Source organism: Microcaecilia unicolor, chromosome 6 (genome assembly GCF_901765095.1).
Source record: "Microcaecilia unicolor chromosome 6, aMicUni1.1, whole genome shotgun sequence".
Lineage (NCBI taxonomy): Eukaryota > Metazoa > Chordata > Amphibia > Gymnophiona > Siphonopidae > Microcaecilia > Microcaecilia unicolor.
In genome coordinates this window covers 202,193,302-202,213,729 of record NC_044036.1, presented here as the reverse complement: position 1 = coordinate 202,213,729, position 20,428 = coordinate 202,193,302, and the positions used below count along the sequence as shown (strand labels likewise).

Genomic DNA, 20,428 nt, shown 5'->3' with positions numbered 1-20,428 from the left:
GTTAATAACCACAGGATCATGTACTTAGACTGCAAAAGCCCAATGGAGTGGTATATTACAGGGGATTAAGTTCTTCTGTGCATGAAAGACTGAAGTGGGGTAAGGGGATGGTATACCTAACTACCTTAAGATGGCCAAAAAGTAATCAGAAGGATGTTTGAATGTATAAGGAAATCAATGGCCAGCAGAAAAAAATGTTGATATTTTCTCTGTATAGGATTCTTCTGAGACTTCATTTTGAGTACTGAATATAATTGAGACGTATCTTCAAAAGGATATAAACTGGATCTAGTCTAGAGACTGGCTACCTAAATGGTCAATGGTCTTTGCCAAAGTATATGGAGAAAGTTTGAGAAACTTATATATGTACATCCTGGGGAAAAAAAGTGAGAAAGATATGATAGACACACTGAAATAGATTGAAAGTATAAATACAAAAGATACGTGACTGTTTAAACAGAAAATTTGAGGAGTAATCTAAGGAAATATTTCTTTGGGGAAAGGGTGGTGGATACATGGAAAAGTCTCCTAGTGGAAACAAGGACAGTATCAGAAATCAAGAAAACACTGGTCAATCTTTCTGAGGAAAAGTAAAAGGGACAGTAGAGTTGTGTAGGTGATGTAGATGGGTAGACTAGATAGGCTGCATGGTTACATCTGCCATTATATTCAATAACGTTTCTCTGTTTAAGGATTCACTCTTAGAAGAAAAAATTGTGTGGTTGATTCATCCTGTCAAGGGAAATAGCATTAAAAGCAGATGCAAAATCATTTCCTGCAAGTAAAATACCAAACTATCAACATCTTCAACTTTTCCACATTGTTTTCAGAATAATGCCCACACCCAACAGAAACTCTTTATTAGCAGTTCATAGAACTTACTTTTTGCAAATATATCAACTGGTGATCCATCGGGCAACAGCCATGGCCAGCCTTTGAATTGCCAGGCAGGGCCTTGCACAAATACTGCTACCACACGATCCCTATAAAAAGAAAAGGGAGAAAGACAGAAGCTAAGACCATGAGAGTGAAGTTGCTGTAAACCCCCTAGGAAAGCAAGCCTCATAACTATTCATACTACAGAGTCTGCTGTCAACACTACTGAGAGACAAACCTTGTGCATTAGCATAATTTCTCTTTATAATGTCACCATTACAGCACATTAATGACTTCTGTACTTCCAGTGCCTCTTTCTGCTGCGCTTACAGATACCTTTTCAGCAATACATGAATATTCCTATATTTTTCATCCTCCTAGACTTCCTTCACAAATCACCTGCCAATTTTAAGCTTCCATTTATCATCACACCCAAACACTGGCAATTTGAGATAGTATACCAATATTTGAAAGTTTAAAAAATCTCACCTCCTAAACAGAACCTGCAATCACAAGCATGTAAGACAGTGTAAAATGTGTTTCCTGTGGTTTATGAACTCAGACTGTGCTCTGCTTGACAAGAAAGCAATATGAAGTTGTTACCTCTCTATTCAGACCAAGATGTCTCTTGGTACAAATCATCCACTGAAGACACTACCTAACAAATCTGCTACAAAATTTCAGTTGTGCAAATTGTAATGACTGCTTTTACCCAGGTAAAATACTATGAGTTCTCCTCTTTCTTCAGGCAGGTCTTTATCTTGATCAACTGTAATCAGAGTAAGAACACTATACAGTTTTTCACAGATCTCAAATAAGACCTCAGCTACACATTGTTTGGGAACAAATGAAGAATGTTTATTCACCGAGCACGTTGCACATATTATTCTTTATCAAGAGATATCAGAACACCCACTTGCACCAATGACCCCCATTTATCAGATAAGTTTTGAACATGGACTCTGTGTGTATATAGGAGATTTGAGTGCATAAGATCTTAAACATTGGATACTATTGTTAAAAAAACTTCTAATGAAGCAATAATAGCGAGTGAAGTAGTAACCGTGATATTTGAGAAACCTGAGTTTTCAGCAGATATTTTTTGCACTTTCTATATTAAGAGGCTTGTTTCCCTCTGTGAGGGGAGTGGTTAGGGCATCTGGTGCAATGATGGTATTAAATTAGTACTCAGATAAGCACCCATATCTTTGGGTGCAGGGCATTTCACTCTGAGAACCATAAAACATTTTAAATATTTTTATATTGTATATAGGTATAATTTAAAAAAAATTAAAGCCAAGAAGTGCAGAGCGTTGCACTTGGGATACAGAAATCCAAAGGAGATGTACCAGATAGGAGGAGATTGATAAGCACAGCTCAGGAGAGGGACCTTGGGGTCACGGTGTCCGAGGATCTCAAGATGATGAAACGATGTGACAAGGAGGTGGCCATGGCCAGAAGGATGCTAGACTGCATGGAGAGGGGTATAACCAGCAAAAGAAAGGAGGTACTGATGCCCCTTGTACAAGTCATTGGTGAGGCCCCACTTTGGAGTACTGTGTTCAGTTTTAGAGGCTGTATTTTGTTAAGGACTTGAAGAGGTTCAGAGAAAAGCAACCAAAATGGTATGGGGTTTGCGTTGCAAGACATCTGAGGAGAGACTTGAGGACCTGAACATATATACCCTAGAGAAAAGGAGAGCCAGGTGCGATGTGATACAGATGTTCAAATATTTGAAAGGTATTCATTTACAAACAAACCTTTTCCAGCATTGGGAAGGTGGTAGAACTAGAGGACATGAATTCAGGTTGCCGGGGGGGGGGGGGGGGGGGGTGGACACAGGAATAATGTCAGGAACTACTTTTTCATGGAGAGGTTTGCCTGAAATGCCCTTCCACGGTAACAGAATTCAAAAATACATGGGATAAACGCAAAGGAATCCTGAATAGAAGGCGTGGAACCAAACAAGCTTAGTGGTGATTAGATGGCAACACCTAGGGTTACCATATGTCCGGATTTCCCCGGACATGTCCTCTTTTTGAGGGCGCCTTCGGGAGTTCGGGCGAGTTTCTCCATTTCCTGGATTTCTCCGGGTTTCAGTCTTCGGGTCATTACATGACTTGTCCTCGGTCCGACTCCGCTGAGGCTCTGAGTATGCACGCACGTGGTGTGGGCCGACGCAGGCAGGCTACAGGCATTTGTGCGTGTGCCAGCCAGCACCCGATCAGCTGATGTGTGTCTGATTCTCCTGCACGCTGCATGCAGGCGCAACGGTTTTTACTGTCTGCAGCCTGCCGCCATAACTCCAAGTCGACGACGAGGCTGCAGCATCTGGTCTGTGCGTGACGTGACGTGTGTGTGCCAGCGGCCAGCCAGCCTTCCTTGCCCTTAGCCGCTGCCATAACCTGAGGTAAGATCGAATAACCTACCAGATCGATGACCTTTAAAATTCGGAGGGTAAAATTTGGAGGGGAGGGACCCTGGAACTTGAAGGGAGGGAGGGAGAGGGAGGGCCAGGCCCCTGGAACTTGAAGGGAGCCTGGAACTCAGAGGGAGGGGGGGGGAGCCTGGAACTCAGAGGGAGTGGGGGGGAGCCTGGAACTCAGAGGGAGGGGGGCCTGGAACTGGGAGGGAGGAACTTGAACTCAGAGGAGAGAGGGGAATGCATCACCTGTAAAAAAAAATTTCAGAACCCCTAATGCCGCATTATCCTAGAAATAAGAAGTGGATTTTCCCAAGTCCATGTTAAGAATGGCTTATGGGCTTTTTTTTTAGGAAATTATTGAAACCTTTTAAAACCCTGCAAGCTGTTTTACCACACACTCTCTGGCAACAAATTCCAGAATTTAATTACACGTTGTGTGAAGAAATATTTTCTTCAGTTTGTTTTAAATTTACTACTCAGTAGTTTCGTTGCATATGATCCCCTAGGCCTTGTATTTTTGGAAACAGTAAACAAGCAATTCATGTCTACTCATTATTTCATAGACCTCTATCATACCTACCCACAGCTGTCTCTTTTCCAAGGTGAAGAGCCCTAGCCTCTTTATCTTTTCTTCTTAGGGAAGTCATCCTGTTTGCCATTTCGTCACTCTTCTCTATACCTTTTCTACTTCCGTTATATCTTTTTTGAGGTATGGTGACCAGAATTGCACTCAGTATTCAAGGTGCAGTTGCACCATGAAGTGATACAAAGGAATCATAATATTCTCATTTTTGTTTTTCATTCCTAATAGCTTGACAATGGGGGGGGGGGGGGGGGGGGGGGGGGGAGAAACTGGGAGACGTTTTGGAACTGGGAATGAGGTTGAGCATGGGGGAGATATGCTCGATATGAAGACAGGATGAAAGTGGAAGAGTGAACAGGGAGACTGTGGAAATCCTGGACATACAAGGAATAGATATTATGGTTTTCTTGCTTTGTGTTAACAGAGTTTTCACTGCACCGACCTAGTGAACACAGTCATCTAACGTGAGCTATGAACTTGAAATGCCGAAACAAAACTGTTCATTTAATGATATGATGAAAGTGAAATACCCATGTTTTTGTTCAAGCCGACATGACAGGGAAGCGGAATGCATAACATGTGGTAGTGGGACTTATATTTCTGTTGCGCATAAAGGTGCACTTGATTTAGAGGCGCATATCAGAACATTGAAACATGTTAAGAATGTTCAGTGAGAAAGCTCATCTATGAAACTTACAGATTTTTTCATAACACCGTGTTCCAAAATTGATGATTCTGTTTTGGCTGTTGAAGGAACATTGGCGTTTGATGCAGTTAAACATCATTATAGCTATAAATCAATGGACTGCAGTTGCAGGTTAGTAAAAACAGTATTACCTGACTCCAACATTGCACGAAAAATATCATGTGCACAAACAAAAACCGAAGCAATTGTTAATAGTGTGCTGGCTCCGCATTCCGTTGATGTGGTTGTAAAAGCACCAAGCTGTGTACGCTACTGTGGGGTCGCGACAGATGTACATTAGTACATAAGTAATGCCATACTGGGAAAAGACCAAGGGTCCATCGAGCCCAGTATCCTGTCCATGACAGCGGCCAATCCAGGCCAATGGCACCTGGCAAGCTTCCCAAACGTACAAACATTCTATGTTATTCCTGGAATTGTGGATTTTTCCCAAGTCCATTTAGTAGTGGTTTATGGACTTGTCCTTTAGGAAACCGTCTAACCCCTTTTTAAACTCCGCCAAGCTAACCGCCTTCACCACGTTCTCCGGCAACGAATTCCAGAGTTTAATTATGCGTTGGGTGAAGAAATAGTTTCTCCGATTTGTTTTAAATTTACTACACTGTAGTTTCATCGCATGCCCCCTAGTCCTAGTATTTTTGGTAGTAATCATGGATCTCAGAAGTTGCTTCCAATACTTATTTACTACTTTGATTGGAAAAATGGTGGTTTACAGTCGAAACTCATTGATGTGCATAGCACTCCAGATGAAACTGCAGAAAGAATTTCAACATGCATTAAGAACAGCTTGGACAGATATAGCTTGTTTCAGAAGTGTATAGCCTTTGCAGGAGATAATTGTAATACTAATTTTGGAGGTGTCTAGTGTAGAGCTACTGGCAAGAATGTGTTTGCTAATTTAAAGAAGATGAAAGGAAAAAGCAGTGGCAATGGTACATTAGTTGGAATTGGTTGTCCAGCACGTTTTGAATAACTGCATTCAACACGGCACTGATACACTTGAGGTTGATATTGAGTCAATAGTTTTAAAAATTTACAACTATTTCTCAATCTACACTGTTTGAACTGAACATTTAAAAGAGTACTGTGAATTTGTTGAAGTGGAATATCGTCAGCTACTTTATCACTGCAAGACTCGATGGCCGTCTGTTTCCTAGCATCCATCGCATGTTGCAGATGTTTCCAGCCTTGAAGTCTTTCTTTTTGTCTCAAGAAAAGTCACCTGCTGTGATCCGAAATTTCTTTGAAAATGATCTGAGTGAGATTTACTACTACTACTATTTAGCATTTCTATAGCGCTACAAGGAGTACGCAGCGCTGCACAAACATAGAAGAAAGACAGTCCCTGCTCAAAGAGCTTACAATCTACTAGATAAAAATAAAGTAAGCAAATCAAATCAATTAATGTGTACAGGAAGGAGGAGAGGAGGGTATGGTGGAGGCGAGTGGTTAACAAGTAGTTACGAGTCAAAAGCAATGTTAAAGAGGTGGGCTTTCAGTCTAGATTTAAAGGTGGCCAAGGATGGGGCAAGATGTAGGGGGCTCAGGAAGTTTATTCCAGGCGTAGGGTGCAGCGAGACAGAAGGCGCGAAGTCTGGAGTTGGCAGTAGTGGAGAAAGGAACAGATAAGAAGGATTTATCCATGGAGATTTACCTTTGGCATATGCATTCGCTGATGAAATATGTTCCATTCACACATTGAAAAAATTGAACGTGAAAATAACTCACTACTGGAGGTTATAAACTGCCTTAAATCTGTCCAGTCTGTTCTCACATGTCGAGCACAACAGAGTTTCATGTCACTAGATGTCAATTAAAGCCGAACCCTTGTGTTTCAACGTTATTGGTCTACCTCCATTTTCTTGTGGGTTTTTTTTTTGTCCTTGCAAATGGGGGAAAACAGTTGTTCAAAAACTTGAAATCTGACATAAAATCGTGGCTCTACCTGGTAGGGTTACCATGAGGCTCATTTACAAAGCACATAGACTTACAAAGTTATGTATGTTACTATGAAACTTTGTAAACTATGTGCTTTGAAAATGAGCACCCACATGTCCAGTTTTACCTGGACATGTCCTCTTTTTGAGAACACGGCCAGGCATCCGGGTGGGTTTTGCCAACCTGCCCATTTGCCAGATTTGCAGATAAACGGGCAGGCTGGAGGGCAGACAGCTGGGCAGTCCTCAGGGTGTCCTATACTTCCCTCCTCTCCTTTACCTTACTATGGTGCCCTGGTGGTCTAGTGGCCTCTTCAGGGCAGAAAAGAGCCCCCTCTTTCCTGCCCGGCACACCGACAGACTTGTCTTACTCCCTGTGCCGCTTCAAAATTGCTGCTAACAGTTCAAGCGGCAGCCTCGCGAGACTTCCATTGAAGTCTTGCACAGGGGTGCAGGGAAGGGGTGTGACAGGGGGTGGGGTATGTGTCCTCTTTTTTCTTAGCGCAAATATGGTAACCCTAGCAACACCAGTAATTTGGAAGCAAGTGAAGCCAGTGTTGGGCAGACTTCTATGGTTTGTGCCCTGATCATAGCTGGACAAATTCTGTATTCCATAACTGGAGTACAAGGCCAGTGCTGGTCAGACTTCTACGGTCTGTGCCCTGAAAATGAGAAGGACAAATCAAGACCAAGTATATGTATCATACCTTATACTATGAGTTTTATCTTGTTGGACAGACTGGATGGACTGTACAGGTCTTTATCTGCCATCATCTTTTCTATGTTGAGTGCGAGGAAGTGGTTCACATAGACAGCAGAAACTGCTACTGCAGAGGATGGCGAAACTCCAGAAGGTAACCGACTCCCAACAGATCTAGGACCCACCAGTCAGATGTGATGTAGACCCACCTCAGGTAAAATTGTTGCAAGCAGCCCCCTATGGGGGCCACCAGAGAGTAGGCCCGCAAACCTTCACTAGGCATTATGGGAAGTTCCTGCCCCAAAGGTTCCCACCCGGCCTTCCCAAAAGGCCTAAAAAGGAAATGGGACTTGATATACCACCTTTCTGTGGTTTTTGCAACTACATTCAAAGTGGTTTAGAAAGGACTGAGCCCTGGTCCAACCCCGACCTATGGAGGTACTTGCAAAACTGTGATCGCCGAACGTCCCAGGACCAACCCGGAAGGCACTGCGAGTCACTAAGTGAGCCTGAAGCTCCAGCAAACGCGGGACCTTGGATTCACCCAAGTCACTTGACCAGCTTCTTGAGATCCTTCCCAAACAGAGAGGTACCCCAAAAAGGCATCTGGCTGAGGCAGAACTTGGACGCCACATCTGCCGCTTATTGACAAAGCCACAAAAACAGATGCTCTGCAACAGAGCGTGCCAGGTTCTTGGCTAAGGCTCTAAGCAGATCATAAAGGTGATCGGGCAAAAAAACTGTGCCCATCTCCAAACTGGCCAAGTTGTCAGACTCCTCACCCGGAGCATCCGGAAGGTTCTTAGCCCAACGAAAACATGCTCTCACTATATAACCACCACAATTGGTGGCTTGCAGGGCCAAGGTCAACATCTCAAAGGAACGCTTAAGCGGTGCGCCTCCATGTGCCTATTCTGCAGATCCATGACAGCTGCTCCGTCTTCCACAGGCGCCTCAGTATTCTTGGTCACTGCTGTGACCAACACATCCACCTTAGGAACCATCCCTGTGCAGGACCTGGGCAGTCAACCAGGGAAGCTCCTGTTGCCGAAAGAGATGGACAACAGAAGGATCCCTCCACATAGCTAGCTCTGAGTCCTCCTCCAGGAATCTGAGCCCACTCACTCTCAATGAGCTACTGCTCCAAAAGCAGAGGGCCCAAGAATCCTCCACCACTTCCTGAGAGAGCGAAGCTTGGTGGAGCTATTTAGCCCAAAAGCACCTCAGCCCCCAAAGGGCCACCTACGCCAGGTGAGAGACTAACACAACTATTTTTAAGATTGTTACTTTTGCACCAGACGTTATAACTCAGAAGGGGGGAAGGACCCCCCTCCCATGAACCGGGTAGGGAACTAGGCACCAATCGACTACCACCTTCCAGTGGGAGATACTGAGATTGAACCGATAGATCAAGCGCCTCCCTCTGAGCGCCCTCCGAACCTCCCTAAGCGTTTCCCGGGTTCCTGCCCCACGAACACATCAGAACCCATCAGACCACAGGTTCCCAAAACAAAGCCTCCTTACAGAACTGGCATAGGCCCAACGTTGGAGCAAGCACGTGGCGCGCTTGACAGGCTGCACAGCAGCATGCCTCTGTAGCGGAAACTTCCATCCAGAGAAAAGATGGGAAGCAGGCCACACACCTCTCCTCTCAGTGCATCCACACTGCCCACACCCGGAGCGGGATCAAACCTCAGAGACCAGCAGGATGGTAAAGAAAACCACCAAAGCTCCTACTTTCCGACCCAATTTTGTTTGTTTTTTTTAAATTTTGCAAAGCGGGTCGCACAGACGCTCCGGGTCCCCACAGGGCTGCCTGAAGGAACCTATCTCTGAGAATGGAAGAGGGGGCCGAGGCAGACCTTGAAACAAAGGTCAGGCAAGGAGGGGGCCAGAAAAGGGGGGGGGGACCGGCTCCGCAGAGTATGCATCCTTGGGGTCCACGGCAGGACACAGAGACAAAACCAGTAGCTTTCAGAGGCTGTAGAGCGGCAGAAAACCCAGCAACATCTGTGAATAAGATATGCCCCTTGGGTTATTCTCCCCCCCCCCCCCCAAAATGTCTTGCCGCTACAGACTGCAACTCTTCAGTTTGTTTGTGTTTTTTCAAAAACAAGCTAAAAAATAATCAACAGCCCACAGCACCTACCTACCATCTGCTGAGGAGACTGAGAAATGCCGAGGGATACAGGGCTCCAAAGCACCAAGTGAATCCACTTCACAGTTTGTCTCAGTCTCCCATGTGCTGGTAGGAGGAGGACTTATAACCATTTGTAGGGCATGATCTGAAGCTGACACTAAGGAAAATGTGAGTGCAAACCCACAGTTAACCCTATGTTAATGTCAGCAATATTTCTGAGCATCGACCCCAGAGATTGTCAGCTTCTGTTCACTTTGGGTAGGGGTCATCAAATCTAGTCTTCGAGGTTCACAACCCAGCCTGGTTTTCAGGATTTCCAAAATGAATATCTATGAGATTTATTTGCATGCAATAGAAGCAGTGAATGCAAATTGATTTCATACACATTCTTTGGGGAAATCCTGAAAACTTGGCAGGGTTGTGAACCTTGAGGACTGGATAAGGGACACCTGACTTAGGTAGGGATTCATCAAAACATATCATTGACCAGTAGTGTCGAAATGTTGTACACAATTGTACTTCTAGACCATTACAAAATCAGCCGTTTTTATTAAGGCTTTTTTTTCAATAGAGAAAATGGGAGATACCTCTTTGAAAAACAATCTCACTCAATGTATTTTTCTATTAAGTTTCTATAATGAATTATGTAAGGAGCAAAGCAGATAAAATACCAAGTATGATATTCCAGTGTATTACTACATTATTTTACACAAAATCAAAGATATCAGTTTTTTTTTTTTTTTAGCTCTGTGAGAATGTACAAACTAAGCATAATCTAACACATTTTCCTTCTTCAAAAAAGAAAATTTGCAAACTGATTCAGAACTATCATCATCAACAGAATCCAATAGTTACATAACGAACCAACAATTTCTCATAGGTGGCTACCAAAAAACCACTATCTCCTAAAATACTGGACTGCTAAATCTAGTACAAAATCACTGAAGAAACATATACCATTTTAATCCCGAACACAACATTTGCACACGGAACAGCCTATATCATCTGGCTATATTTCTGCCTTGATTTAAGACTAATTGTAAGGTGTCCAATCATGTGAAAAAGTAAATATAACCCAAAACTGATTAGGGTTACAATTAAAGTTAAGTCTGTAACACAGCTCTGGCTCTATAAATCAGGTTCAAAACTGAGAGACTTTGAAAAGAAACATTTACAAGATACCAGATCATAACACTGATCATACCAATCTGGAGGGAGAAGTTTCAGAGGCTGGTCTACTACACGGTAAGGTACTGTAACACTGATTGTCGTGCCCCCAGGCTGTATCTGGTCCTTTCTTCTCTGGATTAATGTTTCATTCTCTCGTTGGCAGCCCTGCTTTTTCTTTTCATCTGATGGCACAAACCTGAAATAAGAGAGAGGAGATTTTACATTCACAGATAAACACTAGTAAATTGACCCACATGGATAAAAGATTTTGAAGAAACAAATCTTGAGTTTTAATAAGTTCAACGGACTTCAGTCAGTGTCTATGTGTTCCATCATGTAGGCCAGGAGTTTTCAGCTCTAGCCCTTAAATACCAAACAGGTCTGGCGGACTGATTAAAACTATACTCAGTTCATGTTCTATTTTTTTTTCTCTCTTTCTTTTTAACCTAGCTGTTTTTCTTACTTCTCTGGGCTTCCAAAATAATTATAAACAATATGGGATCCTAGTGCCATGAGCCCTTATACCCAAGCTGCACAGGGCAGAAAGAAAGCCGACCGGTATGGAGACCACAAAGACACGGGTTAATTGGTACAGCTAGGAAAGAGAGGGAGAGACTGCTTTGATGTTTAACAACATGATATACTGCCTTTCACTTGAAGCAATCAAAGCACTTTATACAATAAAACAAATTAAAAGAAAAAGAAAATAGAAAGGCACTCCATTATTTCAAATAGGAACGTAAGAGACAATGGGAGGAATAGACAAAGTCCTGAATTGCAGGAACTACTAGCACAGGGTTTCCCAATCTTTTTGAGCACATGGATCCCTTTTCAACTTATAAAGGTTTAGGGTTATTGAAAGCCACACCCATCTCCCCCCCCCCCCACCCCAGCCTATGCCTAACCAATTTCATTTTTTTCTCCAGCCTAGTCAGATCCCATCAGTTTCCTAGGCCCTTCCAGCCCAACTAGTCTCTCCTTTGGTCTCATCTCACCTTATTGCTGCTGATTTCCCAAAACATGCAGAGAGAAAATTAATTAATTTGCCCTTGAATAAACTGGAAAGAAGCACAAACTGGCTGAGGATGCAACCTCACAATTATATGATTGAGCTAACAAGCATATACTTCACAAGGAACAGAAAAAGGATACATATTGTGCTCTAATTTAGGAGTCTTACGATAAGTTTCTGGAATACAGCGTCAGATCTCTTTGCTGCAGGTCACTTCAGCTTCTTTAAAACATTTTCATATTGTACATCCTAAATTTAAATTGGCAGAGAATGCTAGAAGGGCTTGTAACTTGAGACTTTTGAATTTTCCATCTACTTATCTATTATCTCCTGAAATATTTCAGAAATCTCTCAAGGCGATATTGGGATTTGCTAATTCAGAAACTTTTCAAATAAATAAATATTTGAGGTCAAAGAAAAGATTGGATCAGCAGGAAGTAGAGCAGTTGGAACCTTTGAGTGTTAATGTTACTGCATTTCTTGAAAATACTTAAGATATTATTCCTTTGCGAGCTAGACTCTTTTCTTTCTTAATGGAAATGATATGTTTTTGGTGCTGAAAAATTATTTTTCAATGAAAAATGAAAAATTCTGTGGAGAAAAAGATTAATGTTTTCCCAGATGTTTCAAGGGCTACTCAGCTGAGGCATACAGCATTTTTGTGCTTGAAGCCTTGTGTTGACTCTTGGGGCTACTTTTTTTTTTTTTTAAATCAAAAATATCATTGTAAATGTTTAATTATCTTTAACAGAAATGAGCTAATTTTTTGGTTAGCAACACAATTGGAGAATGTTCTTAAAGATCATAGGAAATAATTAGATTTTCTGAATGGAGTTTTGAGAACTAGACTTATTGCTTAGTTATTATGCTATTGATATGTTATTATGAGTAGGTTCTCCTCTCATGACATGGACTTGAGGATTCAGGAAATTAAAATTACACTTCCACACATACCATAGGCAAAACATAACAGCTCAACCTGTCCCAAATGATGGCGTCAGTTGACAACACATTTGATTCTGTTCTGAAGTAATTTCTGGCAATGTTCTGAGCACTGCATCTGCACTGGTAAAAATCTGTGGGTGCTTTCACCACTGGGTTTTGCTCCAAATTTCAAAACTAAAGCACCCAAGTAATGCACTTTTCTGCAGATACGAAGTACCCAAACACATCTACACCTGCTTTCTGGCCTTATGGTCACTTTAGCATCAGTCAGTTTACTATGTGGAAGTTTAGCGTGCAACAGCTAAGCGTCTGTCACTTAGGCAACTGTGATACTTTAGCACATGTCAATTAGGTGTGGCGTCACTTAAGCTACTATGTCATTTAAATGGGCGAATGTGTTATTTACATGTGTCAAATCAGCATATGATATTTAAGTGCTACTTGTAGATTTCAGCTTCAATTCAGCATCTGAATATCTCAGTAACTGCGTTGAATGTTTTAACACAAATTTATAGCGTAGAACAATTAAGTGAAGAGAAATATGGAGGAGTAGCCTTGTGGTTAGTGCTGTGGACTTTGATCCTGGGGAACTGAGTTTGATTCCCACTGCAGCTCCTTGTGACTCTGGGCAAGTCACTTAACCCTCCATTGCCCCTGGAACAAAATAAGTACCTGAATATATCTAAACTGCTTTCAATGTAGATGCAAAGGAGTGTGGTAGCCGTGTTAGTCCACTCTTAAGGTTATCAATAGAAATCAAACAAAATAAAACATGGAAAAGAAAATAAGATGATACCTTTTTTATTGGACATAACTTAATACATTTCTTGATTAGCTTTTGAAGGTTGCCCTTCTTCCTCAGATCGGAAATAAGCAAATGTGCTAGCTGACAGTGTATATAAGTGAAAACATTCAAGCATTACTATGACAGTCTGACAGGGTGGGAGGAGGGGGGTGGGTAGGAAGTATGCATGGGGACATCAAAGCATATCATTGATATTCTAACAGGGTGGGTGTGGATAGGTGAGGGGAGGCTGTATGTCTCTGTTGATCACCCTCCCCTCACCTATCCACACCCACCCTGTTAGAATATCAATGATATGCTTTGATGTCCCCATGCATACTTCCTACCCACCCCCCTCCTCCCACCCTGTCATAGTAATGCTTGAATGTTTTCACTTATATACACTGTCAGCTAGCACATTTGCTTATTTCCGATCTGAGGAAGAAGGGCAACCTTCAAAAGCTAATCAAGAAATGTATTAAGTTATGTCCAATAAAAAAGGTATCATCTTATTTTCTTTTCCATGTTTTATTTTGTTTGATTTCTATTGATAAATGTAGATGCAAAAACCTCAGAAAGGAGGTATATCAAGAACCATTTCCCTATCCCTTTATGGAATGCAACTTTACAAGTGGTCAAAAAAAGGATAAAATTTATCTGAATGGCTACTCTTATCCTTTTCCCAAGAAAAACAAGACAACACTAAACTGGAAATGTAATCAAACAATGCTGATAAAGAAGGCTAAAAGAGAATATGAAGAAAAACTGCAGCAGAGACAAACGCTCATAGTAACGCCTTTTTCAGGTACATCAGAAGAAGAAAACTTGTGAGGGAATCCGTGGGATTGTTAGATCATGAATGAGCAAAAGGGGCATTGAGGAAGGACCAGGCCATAGCAGAGAGATCAATGAATTCTTTGCTTTGATTTTATGGAAGATGAACATAAGAATTGCCATACTGAGTCATAAAAATGATCCATATAGCCTAGTATCTTGTTTCCAACAGTGGCCAAGCCAGGTTGGAAGTACCTGGCAAAAACTCAAATAGTGGCAAAATTCCAAGCTACCAGTCCCATGGCAAGAAATAGCTTCCCCATCTGTGTCTCAAAAGCAGACTATGGACTCTTCATCCAGGAACTTGTCCAAAACTTTTTTTGAAACCCAAATAACGCTAACTTCTGTTACTATGTCCTCCGGCAAAGAGTTTCGGAGCTTAACTACTTGTTGGGTGAAACAAAATATTACCTCCTATTTGATTTAAAAGTATTTCCATGTAACTTCCTTCAGTGTCCCTAGTCTTTGTTAGTTTAGAATGAGTAAAATAAATCCATTAACTTCTACACCACTCAGGATTTTGTAGACCTCAATCATATCTCCCCTCATCTGTCTCTTTTCCAAGATGAAGAGCCCTAACCTCTTTAGCCTTTCCTCATATGAAGAGTTCCATCCCATTTATCATTTTGGTCACTCTTCTTTGAATTCTTTCTAATTCCGCTATATCTTTTTTGAAATACGGCAAACAGAACTGAACACAATACTCCATGTAATGTCACACCATGGAGCGATACAGAGGCATTCCAGTATTTTCTATCTTATTTACCATTCGTTCCCTTATAATTCCTACGATATGTTTGCTTTTTTGGCCACTGCCACACACTGAGCAGAACATTTCAGCGTATTATCTATGACACCTAGATTTTTTTTCTTGGGTGCTGACCCCCAAGGTGGACCTGAGCATCAGGTAACTATGCTTCAGATTATTCTTTCCAATACGCAAGTACATAAATGTTGCCATACTGGGACAGACAGAAGGTCCATCAAGCCCAGCATCCTGTTTCCAACAGTGGCCAATCCAGGTCCAAGTACCTGGCAAGATCCAGAAACAGTACAATACATTTTATGCTGCTCATCCCAGAAATAAGCAGGGGATTTTCCCAAGCCCATTTTAATAATGGCTTATGTACTTTTCTTTTAGGAAGAATTCCAAACCTTTTTGAAACCCCACTAAGCTAACTGCTTTTACCACATTCTTTGGCAAAAAAATTTCATTGTTTAATTACACATTGTGTGAAGAAATATTTTCTCTGACTCCATTTAAATTTACTACTTTCTAGCTTCATTGCATGCCCCCCCTGTCTTAGTATTTTTGAAAAGAGTAAAAGAGCAATTCACGTCTACCCGTTCCACTCCACTCAGTATTTTATATACCTCTATCGTATCTCCCCCTCACCCATCTTTTTTTCAAGCTGAAAAGCCCAAGCCGTTTCAGTCTTTCCTCATAGGGAAATCATTCCCATCCCCTTTATCATTTTAATCGCCCTTCTCTGTACCTTTTCAAATTCCACTATCTTTTTTTTGGAGATGTGGTGACCAGAATTGCACACAGTATTCGAGGTGCAGTCACAGCATGGAGTGACACAAAGGCATTATAACATCCTCATTTTTATTTTCCATTCCTTTCCTTATAATACCAAACATTCAATTTGCTTTCTTTGCGCTGCAGCACACTGAGCAGAGGGTTTCAAAGTATCGTCAAGGATGACTCCTAGATCCTTTTCTGGGTCGTTGACTCCTAATGTGGAACCCTGCATGATGTAGCTATAATTCGGGTTCCTCTTTCCCACATGCATCATTTTGCATTTGCTCACATCATCTGCCATTTGGATGCCCAGTCTCCCAGTTTCGTAAGGTCATCTTGCAATTTTTCACAATCCTCTTGCGATTTAACAAATTTGAATAACTGTGTCGTTGACAAATTTAATTACCTCACTAGTTATTCCCATATCTAGATCATTTATAAATATGTTAAAAAGCAACAGTACCAACACAGACCCCTGCAGAACCCCACTATCTACCCTTCTCCATTGAGAATAATGACCATTTAGCCCTACTCTCTGTTTTTCTATCCTATAACCACTTTTAAATCCACAACAGAATACTGCCTCCTATATCACGACTTTCCAGTTTCTTCTGGAGTCTTTCATGAGGTACTCTGTCAAACGCCATTTGAAAATCCAGACACACAATATTGACCGGCTCACTTTTATCCATGTTCGTTCACTCCTTCAAAGAAATGTAGTAGATTGGTGAGGCAAGATTTCCCTTCACTAAATCCATGTTGGTTTTGTCTCATACATCCATGCTTTTGAATATGCTGTGTAATTTTGTTCTTTATAATAGTCTCTACCATTTTGCCCCACACTGATGTCAGGCTCACTGGTCTGTAATTTCCCAGATCACCTCTGGAACCATTTTTAAAAATCAGCTTTACATTGGCCGCCCTCCAATCTTCCGGTACCATGCTTGATTTTAAAGATAAATTACATATTACTAATAGTTCCGCAAGTTCATTTTTTAATTCTATCAATACTCGGGCTGTATACCATCCAGTCCTGGTGATTTGTTACTCCTCAATTTGTCAAATTGCCCCATTACATCTTGCAGGTTTGATTCCGTTTCTGACCCGTCAGCATTGAATACCATTTCTGGCACGGTATCTCTCCCACATCTTCCTCCGTGAAGACCGAAGCAAAGAATTCATTTAATCTCTCTGCTATGGCCTTGATTTCCCCTTTTACCCCTCGGTCATCTAGCGGTCCATCAGATTCTTTTTTTTTGGCTTCTTCCTTTTAATATACCTAAAAGGTTTTTTTTTTTTTTTTTAACTCCAACGTAATCTTCTTTTCAAAGTCTCTAATTGTCTTCCCGATCAGTGCTCTGCTCTTGATTTGCCATTCTTTATGTAGTTACTTAATATTTTCAGTTGAATCCTTCTTACATGTTCTGAAGATTTTCTTTTAGCTGTAATAGCTTCCTTCATCTCACTTTTTAACCATGCTGGCTGTCATTTGGTTTTCCTTGCTCCTTTTCTGATAGACGGAATATATTTGGCCTGGCCTTCTAGGATGGTGTTTTTGAGCCTGGGCGGCTAAATGGCAGATGACGTTTAATGTGAGCAAGTGCAAGGTGATGCATGTGGGAAAAAAGAACCCGAATTATAGCTACGTCATGCAAGGTTCCATGTTAGGAGTTACGGACCAAGAAAGGGATCTGGGTGTCGTCGTCGATAATACGCTGAAACCTTCTACTCAGTGTGCTGCTGCGGCTAGGAAAGCGAATAGAATGTTGGGTATTATTAGGAAAGGTATGGAAAACAGGAGCGAGGATGTTATAATGCCATTATATCGCTCCATGGTGCGACCGCACCTTCAGTATTGTGTTCAATTCTGGTCACCACATCTCAAGAAAGATATAGCAGAATTGGAAAAGGTGCAGCGAAGGGCGACTAAAATGATAGCGAGGATGGGACGACTTCCCTATCAAGAAAGACTAAGGAGGCTAGGGCTTTTCAGCTTGGAGAAGAGACGGCTGAGGGGGGACATGATGGAGGTATATAAAATAATGAGTGGAGTGGAACAGGTGGATGTGAAGCGTCTGTTCACGCTTTCCAAAAATACTAGGACTAGGGGACATGCGATGAAACTACAGTGTAGTAAATTTAAAACAAATCAGAGAAAATTTTCTTCACCCAAAGCGTAATTAAACTCTGGAATTTGTTGCCAGAGAACATGGTGAAGGCTGTTAGCTTGGCAGAGTTTAAAAAGGGGTTAGATGGTTTCCTAAAGGACAAGTCCATAAACCGCTACTAAATGGACTTGGGAAAAATCCACAATTCCAGGAATAACATGTATAGAATGTTTGTACGTTTGGGAAGCTTGCCAGGTGCCCTTGGCCTGGATTGGCCGCTGTCGTGGACAGGATGCTGGGCTCAATGGACCCTTGGTCTTTTCCCAGTGTGGCATTACTTATGTACTTATCCACGCCTGATGTAAATTTTTGACCTTTGCAGCTGTTCCTCTAAGCTTTTTTCCACCATTCTTCTCATTTTATCACAGTCTCCTTTTTGAAAGTTAAATGCTAATGTATTTGATTTCCTGTCTGTACTTACTCCAGAGCTTATACAAAATTTGGCCATGTTATGATCACTATTATCAAGAGGCCCTGGTACCACTACCTCCTGCACCAGATCATTCGCTGCACTAAAGACTAGGTCTAGAATTGTTCCTCCTCTTGTTGGCTTCTGAACCAGCTGCTCCATAATGCAGCCCTTGATTCCATCAAGGAATTTCACCTCTCTAGCATGCACTGTTACATTTATCCAGCCAATATCGGGGTAATTGAAATCACCCATTATTATTGAGTTGCCTAGTTTGTTAGCCTCCCTAATTTCTGATAACATTTCTACATCTGTCTCTTCATCCGGGCCAGGTGGACGGTAGTACACGCCTATCACTATCCTGTTCCTCTTTACAAGTGGAATTTCAATCCATAGGGATTCCAAGATGCGTTTTGTGTCTTGCAGAATTTTAACTCTATTCGATTCAAGGCTATCCTTAACCTACGCTACCCCTCCACTAATTCGATCAACCCTATTACTGAGACATAATTTGTATCCCGGTATGACAGTGTCCCACTGGTTATCCTCCTTCCATCAGGTCTCAGAAATGCCTATTATATCTATTTTTTCATTTAGTACAATATATTTTAACTCTCCAATTTTATTTCTTAGGCTTCTGGCATTCGCATATAGATATTTCAGACTAGGTTTGTTGGTCCTATTTATAACATGCTCAGCAGTTGACAATGTGCAATCTTGAAAACCTGTCTGCTTTTTATTTAAAGACACCTGGTCTACTATGCTCTCTATTGCAACCTCGCTATCGGGATGCCCTATCTTCCTTGTTGATGAGTTCCTAACAAATCTAAATCCCTCATCCCTGCATCATTGTCTCAATCACACATTGATACTCCGGAGTTCTACCTGCATTTTGGGTCCTGCACATGGAACGGGAAGCATTTCTGAAAATGCTACTCTGGAGATCTGGACATCAGCTTTCTACGAAAGAGCCTAAATTTGACTTCCAGAACATCCCTCTTACATTTTCCTATGTCATTGGTACCCACATGTACTAAGATAGCCGGCTCTTCCCTGCAATATCTAAAATCCTATCTAGGTGATGGGTGAGGTCCACCACCTTCGCACCAGGCAAGAAAGTGACCAGGCAATCCTCTTGTCCACCAGCCACCCAGCTATCTATATGCCTAATGATGAAATCACCAACTACAACAGCTGTCCTAACCTTCCCTCCTGGGTAGAAGTTCTTGGAGACACATCCTAGGTGCAAGAGGATAGTGCATCCCCTAGTGAGCAGGTCCTGGCTACAGGAGTACTTCCTACTTTATCAGGGCAATGCTCTCCTTTTAGGAGATCTCCCTCCTCCAAGGAAGCACAGGGGCTGGCAGACTGGAGGTGAGACTTCTCTACAATGTCTCTGTAGGTCTCCTCTATGTACCTGTCTCCCTCAGCTCCTTCAAATCTGCTACTCTAGCCTCAAGAGAATGGACTCGTTCTCTGAGAACTAGGAGCGCTTTGTATCGGGCACAAATATATAACCTCTCACCAACTTGTATCCAGAGTTTTAGAAAGCTTTTGACAAGTTTCTCATGAAAGACTCCTAAGAAAAATAAAGTTATGGGATAGAAGGCAATGACCTTCTGTGGATTAGTAATTGGCTATTGGACAGAAAACAGAGGGTAGGGTTAAATGGCCATTTTTCTCAATGGAGGAGGATGAACAGTGGAGTGTCACAGGGATCTGTATTAAGACCAATGATATTTACCCTATTAATAAATGATCTGGAAATCAGAATGATGAGCGAGATGATTAAATGTGCTAACAAAAAACTACTCAAAGTTGTCAAAAACCATGCAGATTGTGAAAAACTGCAGAAGACCTTAGGAAACTGGAGGAATTGGCATCCAAATGGAAGATGAAAATGAATGTGGAAAAATGCAAAGTGATGCACACTGGGAAGAATAATACAAATCATAGTTACCTGATGCTAGGGTCCACTTGGGAGTCAGTAACTAAAAAAAGATCTAGGTATCATTGTAGGTAATACATTAAAATCTTCTGCACAGTGTGTGGTGGCAGCAGCAGCAAAAAAAGCAAACAGGATGCTAGGAATTATTAGGAAAGGGATACAAAAGAGGACCAAGATTATTATTAGTGCCTCTTACTGCTCCATGGTGTGACCACATCTTGAGTACTGCGTTCAGTTCTGGACGCTGCATCTCAAAAAAGATGTAG

General features: G+C 41.7%; 1 protein-coding gene across 1 annotated transcript in view; it reads right to left on the bottom strand.

Moving 5' to 3' along the window:
- Positions 1-20,428, bottom strand: part of CDC73 (cell division cycle 73) — a 476,174-nt gene that overhangs the window by 37,471 nt on the left and 418,275 nt on the right. Inside the window, exons 14-15 of the mRNA XM_030205684.1 lie at positions 10,572-10,733; positions 883-983 (exon numbers count right to left, since the gene is read on the bottom strand). Coding sequence (XP_030061544.1) covers positions 883-983; positions 10,572-10,733 — 263 coding nt within the window. The remainder of the gene's footprint in view (positions 1-882; positions 984-10,571; positions 10,734-20,428) is intronic.